The sequence below is a fragment of the Phoxinus phoxinus genome (genome assembly GCF_949152265.1).
Source record: "Phoxinus phoxinus genome assembly, chromosome: 4".
NCBI classification, from domain to species: domain Eukaryota; kingdom Metazoa; phylum Chordata; class Actinopteri; order Cypriniformes; family Leuciscidae; genus Phoxinus; species Phoxinus phoxinus.
The window spans coordinates 21,048,612-21,062,540 of record NC_136879.1 but is presented as its reverse complement, the minus strand read 5'-3'; the positions used below and the strand labels follow the sequence as shown (position 1 = coordinate 21,062,540).

The 13,929-nt window shown below is 39.6% G+C and overlaps 1 protein-coding gene across 3 annotated transcripts in view; it reads right to left on the bottom strand.

Annotated features, from left to right (window-relative positions):
- The window catches only part of nphs1 (NPHS1 adhesion molecule, nephrin), a 94,650-nt gene that overhangs the window by 7,247 nt on the left and 73,474 nt on the right, over positions 1 to 13,929 (bottom strand). For all 3 annotated transcript variants that reach the window (XM_079609439.1, XM_079609438.1, XM_079609440.1), the window contains 7 exons: positions 9,238 to 9,359; positions 8,487 to 8,649; positions 7,311 to 7,467; positions 6,319 to 6,470; positions 4,865 to 4,976; positions 3,523 to 3,704; positions 1,580 to 1,636 (listed from right to left, as the gene is read on the bottom strand). In XM_079609439.1, coding sequence (XP_079465565.1) covers positions 1,580 to 1,636; positions 3,523 to 3,704; positions 4,865 to 4,976; positions 6,319 to 6,470; positions 7,311 to 7,467; positions 8,487 to 8,649; positions 9,238 to 9,359 — 945 coding nt within the window. The remainder of the gene's footprint in view (positions 1 to 1,579; positions 1,637 to 3,522; positions 3,705 to 4,864; positions 4,977 to 6,318; positions 6,471 to 7,310; positions 7,468 to 8,486; positions 8,650 to 9,237; positions 9,360 to 13,929) is intronic.

Here is a 13,929-nt window from a genome sequence, read left to right as displayed (position 1 = left end):
TTTCTGGTGGGTTTCAATCACACAATGTTTTTTTTTTTTTTTGCTAACTTCTGACCAATTAAAAACTGTCTGGACAGGAATGTGAGAAAGTGCAGCATATAATTTTATATAATAATAAAAAAATAATAAATTAAACAACACAATAAATCATTATTTATAATATATTATAAAAATGCTAATAATGATGATACTTAATATTTTTGTTAAATGTTATTATTAATTAAGAATTAACTATTAAAAATAATAATTTTCATTAATAATCTTTTTTAAATATATTTTTTTTATAACGGCTCATTTACTTTGTCCAACCAGCGCTGAATACTGAAACTAACGCCAATTTTCTAATAAATTAATTGTAATTAATTGTAACCAGTTTTATTTTAGTATCATTGATGAAATATTATACTTTTTGTTAATGTATTCAATTAGATTGTATTTTTATATTTTCTGTTTTAATTGTCTTGTCTGTCTATATACGAGTTTTAGTTTATTTAGTTTTAGTTATTTTAGTTCTGCACTTAATTAAAAATGAAAATGTTGCCTTGCGACTTATACTGTATATAATTGCTTTATATTTTAAGTTTAAATAATTCATTTAAATACAAATAAATATTTATTTTATTTCAAGTAATGCATTCTTTATGGTTTTAGTTAATGATAATATCTCGATTGTAACTTTTTTTAAAATACTTTTTAAGTACTTTTGGTGGAAAGGTCCTAAAAAGGAACATACTTAAAACATCCACTAAAAATCACACCAGTTGCTTAAAGGTATTTGCAAAAACAGCTCAGAATGTGTTAGCTGGCCTTACTTAGAGCATCATTTTTTGCTACTTTGGTAGATATTGTCAAGCAGTGCAATGGCATTTTAAAGCATGACTTAAGAATTCAAAGACTTTTTGGGCACAAGATACATATATTAATGGCAGCTGTGCCATTGTTCATGAAGTTGAAAGATGTCATGGATTGAATTTGCACAACTATTCTCTGTCACCGTCTCGTTGGATTTGCAATATGTCACTGTTTTGCAGAACAGAGCGTACAGATTTGACACGCTCGAGTCATGCCTCGCCGCGTGAAAAGACCTCCAATGCCGCATGAACTAGTTTATTCACATAGACGAGAGACGTTGATAAATCTCTCCCTGAAAGAAAAAAAAATCCCTCACACAGTGTATCATTCCCAAATCAATCTGATGACATAGGAACTATCCAAGGAAATTGAAAACCCTAATGAATCTTTTCTACACAAACCCAATCAAAATGCAAAGCAGTATCCGGCGGACCTCGAATTTGCCGCGAGCTAATGTCAGTTTATTCCGTACCCCGAATCAAGGGTCAATAACTGCCACTGTGTCCCATTAAATGGCACCAAAGCGTTCAGCTCGAGCAAAACTGCACCAAACCGCAGAAGAGAAAACACTGAGCCCCAAGGCTTTATGAAAGCACATGAAACAGGCCGGTAAAGGCCATGGAAACTGAAGTACGAGCTGAGAAATTGATCTGAATTCTGGGGTGTCAGGCCTTTTCTACATTTGATAAATAGCAGCTGCAGTGAGCCGGAGGAGGAAATGCAGCACCTGCAAAAGCTGAATCCTGGTCTTCTGGCGAGACCCCACCGTCAGCTTCCTCCGCATCTGAGAGAGAAACAGAGACGAGGTAAATCACTTAATGCAGAGGTTACGGAGCGCGGTCACTTTCTCCTGCTCTGACCACGAGTCTAAGCTCAGAAAATCAAAAACGAATATCGATTCACGCATTGTTCTTGCTTGCGATGTGTTTAAAAACACGCTGTGTTGTGTAGCACCTACAGCACTAGTACTCTGCATTAGAGTCCATTAGAGTGGACGGCAAGTGCAAAGTGGAAAATAATGAATTCCAATGTGTAAAATCAAAGATTATAGACTTAGTCTAGCCTGAAAAGCCCCACTGTGATATGTAAAGACTTGTGTCAGAGTGAATGGCTTATTTAATTTGACACACACGAAACGAGGTACTTGAATGGACTGTACAGTACGTTCACACCCTTGTTTTCATTTGCATTAAATGACACATGGCTTAAACCGAGTTGAAACAAGGTGATTGATTGCAGGATCAATCGCATTACATATACCTACGAAACTCACTCGTTTTCATAGTCTTGTTATTGCCGAATGCTTCTCAAGCCGTGTGTGTGATCAAATGGAATTGAGGATTTGTTATTGGAGTTTTAGTGAGAATTGTACAAACTAACCTGTTAGTTGTTATTCAATCCATATGCAAGTACAGTGAATGTGGACTGAAGCTTTCACTCTTCAAATAAAATACAACAATTTAAATGTAATGCATATTCAAATTTAAAGAAACACTTTACTAAACGTTTGGGATAAATAGGGAATTAATACTTTTCTTCAGCAAAAATGCTTTGAATTCATCAAAAGTGAAGGGAAAGACATTTATAATGTTACAAAACATTTCTATTTCAAAATGTTTTTGAACTTTCTATTCACCAATCCTGGAAAAAGGCACCATAAAAACACATAAACTGATGATGATAATAATAAGAAATGGTTCTTGAGCAGCAAATCAGCTTATATGATTGATTTCTGAAGGATCATGTGACAATGAAGACTGGAGTAATAATGCAGATAATTCACTCAAATATATTAAAATAGAAAACAGTTATTTGAAATTGTATTAATATTTCACAATATCACTGTTTACTGTGTTTTTGATCCAATAAAGGCAACCTTGGTGAGCAGAAGAGACTTAAGTGACATCAAACAGGGCAATTACAAAAATGTAAGACATTTTAGCAAAAATAAAAAAGGGAAAACAAATATTTTAGGTCTGTTCTTCACAGAAAGCAACCACCGTGTGTTTTTGTTGTATGTAAAGCTTAAATATTCTTAAAATATCTCCTTTTGTGCTCCATGGAAGAGATGGGTTTGTTATGATGAAAGTGAGTCAAATATATCAGAATTTCCCTTTAAATAGCTCCTAACTGTTAAATAACTAAGGTTTGTCAGTTCTACTACCAGTGAACTCTGTGGCAGAGCCATGTTGTGTTTTCAGCACTTCCGTCAGCTGCCTGGGCTCATGACTAATTTGTTTTGCAAATCAAATGCTATGACATTACAATTGCAGAATTCATTATGTTTGCCGAGGGAATGTAGCTTATCATCATTTATCATACATCACACGGTTTTGTTTTCTGTCTCTCTCCCTCTATCGCTCGATTTTTCTCCCTCTCCCTCGCGCAACCGGGCAAAATACCGACTGAAATATGCATTCAGAAAACACACTGGTGCACTGATTGGTGCAGACGTTCAGTCATTCGGCTTATTTGCATGAGACTCAGCCGTGATCTTTGCCTTACAAATGAGATGTGATCGGTCAGATTGATGAATGGCTCATCAAATCAGCGGAAAGTAAAGCCTGTATCTAAACCTACAAGAAAACCCGCCGTGGTCGGAACCCAAATGATGAATAATTTGGTTTATGTGTCGGGAAAGCTTTATTAGACAGGCTGAGCTGAATTTACCAGCAGTGGTGACCGTCAGTATTTTGTTGTTGTCTGCATAGCTGCTCTCTCCCATTGCATTGAGAGCGTTGACCGAAAAGTTGTACGCAGTGGAAGGGTTGAGGCCCTCGACGGTATACACCGTAGCTGTCGGAGGAAACACGTCCACGTACATGAAACTCGCCGATCCTGACCACTGGTACCTGACAATAAAACAGATGCTAATGTTTACATACTTGCATATGTTTTTTTTTCTTCTTTATTATTCATTTACATACATTTCTAAATTAAACTTGTTTTCCTTTCATTCTTTATTCATCTTGTGTTTTTAAATGACACCTGACTTGAGTCCAAAAGTCTGAGACCACCAATTTGTATGACCAAATGTATTATTATCACATAAACATCTATGTGAAAAGTTGAATGTAACAAATATCAATTGATGTCCTTTTTTTTTCTTTTTTCATACATTTTCATATTAAACTTGTATTTATTTTTGTATCCTTATTAATTTCTTAAATTCTATTATATTTCACTTTCATACAATGGGGTCCAAATACTGATGAAATTACTTCCATTTTTCCACTTTAATTTTACATATGAATAAACGTATCAATCATTATTAATTTCATTAGTGATTTGTCAAAAGGTGAATATTATCTGATGTTTGGTTTGTAAAACCTGATTATCATGTGACCCAGCATGATTTGAGAACGATCCAAAAAAATAATTACCGGTAATGAATAAGACATATTTAAGTTTCTGTATTCAAGGTGCTCACCTTGAGTTCAGGATATAAATATTTCTTATTAATTTTACGTCATAAATGTCCCGTGTTCCCTTTTGAGGGATCTCAGTGCTGCATTATGGCGTATCTAAAGGGACAACACCATGATGAAGTCTCGTTCCCTTCTGAGGGAACCGGGTTACATGTAACCCTGAGTCGTTCCCTTTCGAGGGACCTCAACGCTTCATTTTGTCGTTCCTAGCGTCAATGCCATGACGCAATGCATCGTTCCCTTCTCAGGACACTAGGTTACATATGTAACCCTGAGATGTTTCCTTTTGAGGTTGAAATTGCACTTTATTATTTATGTATTTGAAGTTTAAATCAGATTTTGAATCCCACACTTTCAACGTGATCTCAAACTTTTGAACCAGACGGGACTGAATTACCATGAAATAAACCTATACCTTTCCTATCAGGGAATCATATAGAAATTATAGTGTCATGGACTTATATAAGCATTTATATCAGCCAAAAAATGTCTGCTGTGTTGTGACACTAGACTGAGAGATAAAACATATCCACAACAAACTCCACGTTTAAGACACCTCACAACTGCATTTATGACAACGTCACCTGACACGGAAGTTCTGAGTCAAACCACCGTCAAACCCGGGCATCCACTCCAGAGTCACGGAGTTATGGTTGACACGGAGCAGCTTCAGGTCGGACGGGGGATCGGGGTGATCTGAGAGAGACGGAGAACACAAGCTCATTAAAACAAGAAAACACAACTACTGCCTAAATCATTTAGCACTGCTTCCAGAATGTGTATTTAACAGGGGTAGATAGACTGAGAGAGAGAGACAACGAGGAAGAAATGAACAGGCTACTGTACGGACAGAAAGAAATATGCGTGTCAATACACTATGAAACTGGTTAATTATCTTGTTGGCTCTCTTGGGAGGAGGTGAAGGGGTCAATCCGAAATAGCAAAGCAGGGAGCAAAAATCTGCAGCATTCTGTTCCCCAATTGAATGATGATAAGAAGCGAATACAATTTATTATCGCTGTGTCAGATTAATTATGAATATTCACGGCAGTAAAATCAGAGAAGGAGGTGTGGACAAAAAGAGGCGGATATTGGATTGTATTTCATGGTTTTTATGATAAACATTAAAACGTGCCTGACTGAGTCGATTCCAGAGACCTGAGAGAGAGAGAGAGAGAGAGAGAGAGAGAGAGAGAGAGAGAGAGAGAGAGAGAGAGAGAGAGAGAGAGAGAGAGAGAGAGAGAGAGAGAGAGAGAGAGAGCGCGAGAGCGAGAGAGAGAGAGAGAGAGAGAGAGAGAGAGAGAGAGAGAGAGAGAGAGAGAGAGAGAGAGAGAGAGAGAGAGAGAGAGAGAGAGAGAGAGAGAGAGAGTACAACAGAACTACCTGTAGCTATCGTGGCAGGGAATCAGTGAATAAACTGACTAAATATTATAAAATAAAAAAATCAGTGTATGATAAATATTCCGAATTTCATCTCTCTATTTTTTTTTTTTAGCCACGAGTTTCCAAACGGTAATTGAGAGAGCATTTTTTTAAAGAGATTTTCTGATAATTATACTCCGAGGAACTCTCAGTGCTGGAGAAACGGAGAAGTGGTTTGTAACGTAAAAAAGTAGCATCATTAGTATTACGAAGAGAGAGGGAGGCAGTCATTGTGTGTGAGAGGTAGACAGATCGATCCACCCAATTGTTCTGTAAATAAAGGGGACAGACTGAAAACGAGCGGATGTTGATTACCACAACTTCATAATTAATTGGTTCCCAGGTCGAGAACAACAAAATCTCATTGCAGGGCAGAAATCTCTTTCATGGCTCTTGCTCATCATCTTTGTGTGCGTTTATGAGTTGGAGATAAGAACCGCGACACCCAGACGCCGGTGTCTGTTTGTTTTCATTTATTATGCTTTTATTTATTCATACATTTATGCTAATTCACTTTCACCTTCCAGTGGGGTTCAAGAGCAGGTGACCTGACCATGCAGCTCAAGCTGACCGTTCCAACTTGGCCCTGAACCGCTCACTTCCTGTTTGTACGTACTGGTGCTGAGGAGCTGGATGTCCAGAGAGTCTTCTCCCATGCTGTTGTGGGCAGTGCAGGAGAAGATGGCATAGTCCAGAGCTGCACTCACGTTTATGACGGTCAGAATGCTGGTGTGGACGGTACCTGTCACCACCGTCTTCTCCTCGAACCTGTAAGAGGTCACATCAACACTAAAATGAGACATTCAGTATTAAAGCACAGTCAAAAATTTTTGAATTTCTCGAAGGAATTTAAAGCCATGCAAGGCAGCAAAAGCAACAAATCGTATATAGATAGGCCAATTACATTTGGGTATGCAAATTAATGCAGCGCACACACACACACACACACACACACACACACACACACACACACACACACACACACACACACACCGTTTTGTCAGTAATTTTCATTGATGAGATAACCACTGGATTACTATGAACTACTTCTATCATAGATTTTGTTCTTTTTTTAAATCTTAATTATTCTAATATATATATAATTTCTATGTAAAAATATATAAAATATATGATTTAAATATATAAAACACTTGTATAGACTTCATCCAAACTTTTTTTTATTTATTTAAATGTAATGAATAAACTATATAAAATAATTTTATGTATGTATGTATGCATGTATGTAATATGTATGTATGTATGGATAAATTGACAGAAAGACAGACAGACAGATAGATAAACAGTTGGATAGATGGATAGACACTGTCATTACACATTACACACACATACAAGCTATTTAAATGGGAACTCACCATTGACCTCTACTGATCTTACATTAGGCAAATTATAATACTATAGGCTAAAAAAAAAACTCTACCCAAAGACCCAAAGTCTATTGTTATCTTTTTTTAGTAGACATCTTTTTAAACTTCCCGACAGGACGTAGCTACAACAAACCAAATACAACAGGTCTTGACAACCAATGCTGGATGAAGCTACTGTATGAAAACATATAATGAAAATGTTTAATGAAAACCGCGGATCAACCTGGGGTTGCCCAAGTCCAAAGGGAATCCATTCTTTGCCCAGGTGAAGTGCACACGAGGAACACCCTGTGCCTGACACACCACATTAGCATCATTGCTGCCGTCCCCTCGGCTGGCCACCTTCCTCCACTGCGGTCCCTTCTGAAGCTCTGGAGCAACTGCAGGAACATGGAACAAGTGTTTTGAAGACCAGTACTCATTTACAGGAAACTGAATATAGCCTACAGTACCGGTCAAACGTACGGGGTCGGTAAGATTTGTTTATGCTCATCAAAGCTGCATTTATTTGAATAAAAATACAATAAAAACTGTGATATTGTGAAATATTACTACAATTTAAAATATAATATATTTTATATACTACATAATATATTTTAAAATGCATTTTATTTATGTGAATTTACAGCATCATTACTCCAGTCTTCAGTGTCACATGATCCTTCAGAAATCATTCTAATATGCTGATTTCGCGGCTCAAGAAACATTTATTATTATCATCAATGTTGAAAACAGTTGTGCTGATTAATATTTTTGTGGAAACGAATTATTTCATGATTCTTTGATGAATAGAACATTCAAAGCAACAGCATTTATTCTTAGTATTTTTTTTTTGTAACAATGTAAAAGTCTTTACTGTCACTTTTGATCAATTTAATGAGTCCTTGCTGAATAAAAGTTTTTTTTTTTTTTTTTTTAAACCTTACTGACTTACTGAGTTTGAATGGAAGTGTATTCTTTTTGTCATACATTTTTTTATACTTAAAATTAGTCCACACAAATTAGTCCACCTTATTCACACAAAGTATGGCTCCAAAATATTAATATATAGCATACAAATCATATGCAGTGTTAATTTTAGACAGTTAAAAAAAAAATGTAAATCCTTTAAACTGAGTCAATATTTTATCATTCCATTTTGTTTAATGTTTTATTCAAACTAAAATGACATCTAAATTAAGTCGATGAAAATAAGTTAAATTTTAGTTGATGAGAAAGTGCAAATTTCAAAAAGTCTTCTACATTAATTTAAACATATTTAATAATTTCACAAAAGAAATCAAAACCAATTTTCATTTACGAGATAACCACTGGTAACATTTGTGTTACCATGTACAATGTACTAAAAATAAAAGTTTTTTTTCCACATTAAACAAGCATTGTACATGATGTGACTCACAGCGCACGATGAGCTGTCCTTCTACACTGCCTGGAGGAGCAATGCCGTTGTCTGCTGTACACTGGTAAAAACCTGCCCGGTCACGGGTCACCTCATATATAGTTAACAAACCAGTGCCTTCATCTTCACTCTGCTCTCCCAGATCATCTACTTCCTCTTCACCCTAAAATAAAGCACACACACACACACACACCAGTAGAACAGGTAAAAAAGCCACAAACTCACAAACAAAAAAAGTCAGAAAGAGCCAAAAGCAGGCACAACCTCATACCAACTTCAATTTTCCCAAACGCACACATAAAAACGAGAGAAAGAGGGTCGGCTTGAGGTATCACAGACACTGACTAAGAATATGGGGAACTATAGACGCACAAATGGTAGGAAACGGCCGCAATATAGCGTGCTAACACTGAGAAATGTGGCCTTTGGAAAGGAGGCTTTAATGAAAGATATTTTTCTCCATTTAGGCCAGAAGTATTAAGCATAAAGGTGAGACATTGTTGTAGTTAGAAGGGTGAAATATAGCACCTCTATTACAGAGTAGCTGTGACACATGCTGAGAAAAGAGAAGTCAGAGAGAAAGAGGGCGTTCGAGACAAAGAGGAGAGATGCGAGAGATAAATAGAGGTGATAAAAAGAGAGATAGTGAGTTAACTCACCTAACAAAGGACAATATAGCGGGAAAGGGTGAGAATAAGCAAAAGAGAAAGGGGGGAGAAAGAAAAACCGACGTGACAAAGACATCACTCACCATCCACTTCCATGAAAACATACTGGAGGTGATGGGGTTGGCATCAGCGACACACAGTAAGTCAGCGGTGTCTCCCAAGTTTACAGACACAGGATCAGACTTCATATGAACAGTCGGGGCATCTGGAAACCATACCAAAAGATCAATAGGTTGTTATCGCAGAATAAACCCCTTCAGAGTGATGCACAAACCTGATCACCCTGTCTGGGTTTATAGATAACAACCGGCTGGATGTACATTATCCCTTATAATGTAATGTAATGTAATGTAATGTAATAAGGACCGGGAATCGCAAATTTTTTTTTTACTAATTAATTGCACAATTTGCTGTAATTAATTGTAAATAATATTAAACATCAATATATTATTCTTCATTCAGTTCCCTCTCAACATAACCAAATTTAACAGATGTAAAAAAAAAAAAAAAAAAAAAAAAAAATGTTAATACCATATCATAATATCAAAATAAAGTATAGTCCTACAAAGCAATTATTACCAGAGCATGTGATCAGAGCAGGTCATTTTACCCTTGTTGTCCAGCATGGCTATACCAGCTCAGTAGGGCTATTGCAAACAGAAGTCTACTACTGAGAAATTTCACGTTATTTGAGCGGACTTTGCTTTTCCAGTGCGTGATCGGTGCATGATTGGAGCGTTTGGGCCATACACGACAGAGCAGAACGCGCAGCGCAAACACGGAGCGGAGCGCCGACACACACACGGAGCGGAAAAGACCCGCTCGTGAAACCTGATTGCCGAACACGGAGTGGCGGGGTCGGCATATTTTCGGCCTTTTTTCCTGTTTCGGCCCAAAAACAAAAATTCCATTTTCGCCCGATGATTCTCGGCGGCCGCAAATTCACTGCATCCAGCTTCTATGGTATTTGAATTCAGCTTTGCTAATTGTACACAGAAACTTTGTTTTGTCAAACGCGCCATCTTTTTAAATGCAAACATTTCAAATTAAATAACGCGTTAAACATCTCAAATTAATCACAAATATTAACGCGTTATTTCCCCCAGCCCCAAATATAATACTCTGTTATATATATATATATATATATATATATACACTGTAGTTTGTTTTGTTTATTTTTTTCCAATTTTATTAGTTTTTTTTTTAAATATATATACTTAGCCTATATTTAGCTTCAGTTCATTTATTTTTATTTCTATATAACATTTATATTTTATTTGCGTTCTATCTCAATTAACGAAAATGTTGTTTAATACTGTAGTTTACTAGGTTCTGGGTGGTTGCCAGGGCATTGCTAGGGTATTTTGACATATTTAGTGATACCAATATTAATATAATTACTCCAACTAACATATTCACCCAATATTTGTCTGTGCTTTGTATATTTTGTGCTTAGAGTCGTTCGAGTCATTAGCATAACAACACGCTAACATCAAGTCTCTGGTGCTTCATACAGTATAGGGTGTGCTACATGTGAACATTAACCACTTCCCATGCAAAACTACATTCTGGTTAAGATACTTCCTTTAAAGCCATCTCACTAGGTGTTCAGCCCATAGCAGCGGCCCTTTTGTCAGGGCCATGACAGTTCAATTTCCACCTCAGCCAATTTCAACGACAGCACAAAAGATTTCGTAGGAAAGTTAACTTACGGAGTTTGATTTTCTAAATGTGGATTCTTGATGCTAGAGTTGCCATTGTTTAAGTCTCGATACAGTGTGTCTCTGCACTTCCTGTTTGAATTATTCACAGGGTGTGAAAAAAAAGCCTTTAAAATCAAGGTCTATTGTGATGTCGTCCCCATTATGTGCAGTGTAGGAACACTTTTATTTCAAATCCTCCGGTATTCCTACATGGCTGGTTGCAAACAGTGTTCAAGTCGCTGTCACTACAGCACAGGCCGCACATGTTGGAACAGAGGTAATGCTTACTGAGGCAAATTAATAACACCCTCGAAAGGCTACAGAACTAACGCCCCCTCAAAAAGTATCTGTCACACTCTGTCAGGATAACTGTATTATTAAAATGGATCAGAGAACATTAATGAAGAATTGCATCTGCAGAAGCAAAGTAGATACTAATAATAATAATAAAAAATCCATTAAGAAGCTTTATTCATCCAGCTACGTATAACTATTTTTATAGCTGAGCACAGCTGACATTTCCAGATGCTTGTACTGACCAGGTAAGGGCTTCACAGATCTATAATGATACAATGTAAGAATTGCTGAATTAATTTGTCAATAATAATTACATTTACGCCATTTAGCAATAAAGGTTCTCTCTTCCAGAGCTCTAAAAAAACAACCCTGTATATACTCACTTAGTTTGAGCGGGAGTAGTACTAAAGGTTCTAGTTCTCTTACGTAGAGTTCTCTCGTACTGCGTCGAAGAACGCTACGGGAAAGATATTTCTTTGTCGAGATTGAAGCCTAAAATTAATCCTTAATTTTGTAATAATGTAAAACGCTTTTCTGAAGCATACAACCTAGGCGGAGCAATACAGCTCACCCATTGGCTGCTCTGCCAGAAAAGCACAGCCTATGCGAGGCCAGGACGCTGACCAATGAGGGCGCTTCGCGCCCTTCTGCGTCACCTCCCGCCCAAACAGGCGTGGCCTAGGCCTATAAATACGAGCATAGCTGTCTAACACGCCGATTTTCTAAAATTCACGAGCTACACGCATCGTTGGATTGGATTCGAGCCGCCACAGCCGTTTGGAACAAGCACCTCAGCAGGACGCGCCTCTTACCTGAAGCCGCTGGTCTTCGCCGCCTTCAGCCGCCGTTCCCTGCTGCGCTTCTCCGGCGTGGAATATCCTTTACATTATGTGTGTGTGTTTTGTGTGTGTGTTCGCCGTCGCGACACACAGTTTTTCCACCACTAAAAGAGCCGAGCGTCTTTTTCAAGATGCCTCGCACCTCCTGTGGCTCGTGTAGAGCCCCGCTCAGCGACAGGGACCACGTGCTTGTGTTTCCTGCCTGTGAGTATCACGCAGCTTCAGCTCTCGTCGATGGCGGCTGCCATCGCTGTAATTTGATGCCTACGGTGACTCTGCGGACTCGCCTGGCGTTCATTTACTGAAGCTGCATCTTTTCCGCCTGCTGTAGTGCCGCGCCGTGAAAAGCGCCGTGCTTAGCAGAGCCCGGAACCTCCCTTCACCACGAGGTGCTCGCCGCTGCTGCCGCCAGCTTCTCCGCCCGCTTCGCTGGACTCTATGATCGACGGACAAGGGCCGCTGTGTGCCGCCGCGTCCGTCATGAACGAGGAAGGTGAAGCCGCGTCTGTGGAGGAAGACTGCTTTTCTCTCCCGCTTCGGATGGGCGAGCTCCGAGGATCTCCCCTCCCCCGCCGCTCATGAGCGTCGACGGAGAAAGACCAGCATCGATGCGCTTACCGGCTGGATGGCTGTTTTTCTGCAGAGGAACGTACGTTACCGTCCTCACGACCCGCGCCCCTTTTCTTCCTGAATTCACGAAGAAAGCGCGGAGTCCCGGAAAGCCCCGTCTTTAGCCAGGATGCGCACTTCTGCTTCGAGGGAAGCTACAGTGTTAAAATCCCGCCGCGGCCGGATTTCACTAAAATGTCTCGCTCGCACAGTCCCAACATACGCGACCGTGCCAGTGTATTTTGCAGTCACCAAATCAGCATCAATGCTCGTTTGCCTGCACACAAACGCCGTTTTCACGACGCCCCAGGTAAATCTGAAAATGTATTTTCTGGTGTCCCGGCCACGGCCGATGGTGTAATGTGTGTATCCGTAATGCCCACGACTCAGTGCCCATTCATACACACAAGCACAGCCCTGCACAATACAGGGCTTGCACACATAAAATCGACTCGTGTCGGTTGTGCTTCACATGTAAGTTAGTGAACGTGCCCGCTTTTTAGTGCCCACAATCACTACACACTGCATGTCCCGTGGTTTCTGTAAAAACGAAACGAATGCACGGTCAGTCGGTTCTGATAGACAGTACTCTCTGTGCTACACGGTGTCCCGGCCACAGCCGATGATGTAATGTGTGTAACTGCAATGCCCACGACCTAGTGCCCATTCATACACACAAGCACACCCCCACACAATACAGGGCTTGCACACATAAAATCGACTCAATGTCGATTGTGCACTATATGTAGTGAGCGTGCCCGCTTTCAAGTGCCCACAATCACTACAAGCTACATGTCAACATGGTTTCTACGGAGCTCGCACCGCGTGCTCTCTCTCTCAGCTGAGAGAGCTGAGCGCGCGCGCGGGCTGCCCGCTCGATAAGCGCGCCCCCGCATCACGCCATGTTACAGCACACGACTGCTCTCGTGTCGCCGCCATTTCGCGACCAGAGCCCGGTTTTTCAACCCGTGCAAGCACAGCCCCGTACAACACAGGGTCTGCACACATAAAAACGACTCAGGTCGTTTGTACTTTACATGTAGTGAGCGTGCCCACTGTCCAGTGCCCACAACCACTACACACTGCACGTTCCGCGGTTTTTCTGTAAAAACGAAACCAACGGACGATCAGTCAGTTCACAAACACAGTATTCCCGGTGTTATAAATGTGCCCGCTACCACGCGCCCACATTTATTCACAAATATACGAGCCCTACGGGCAGCCCCGTTCAACACAGGGTTTGCACACTTAAAATCGACTCAGATCGATTGTGCTTTACATGTAGTAAGCGTGTCCACTGCCAAGTGCCCACAACCACTACACACTG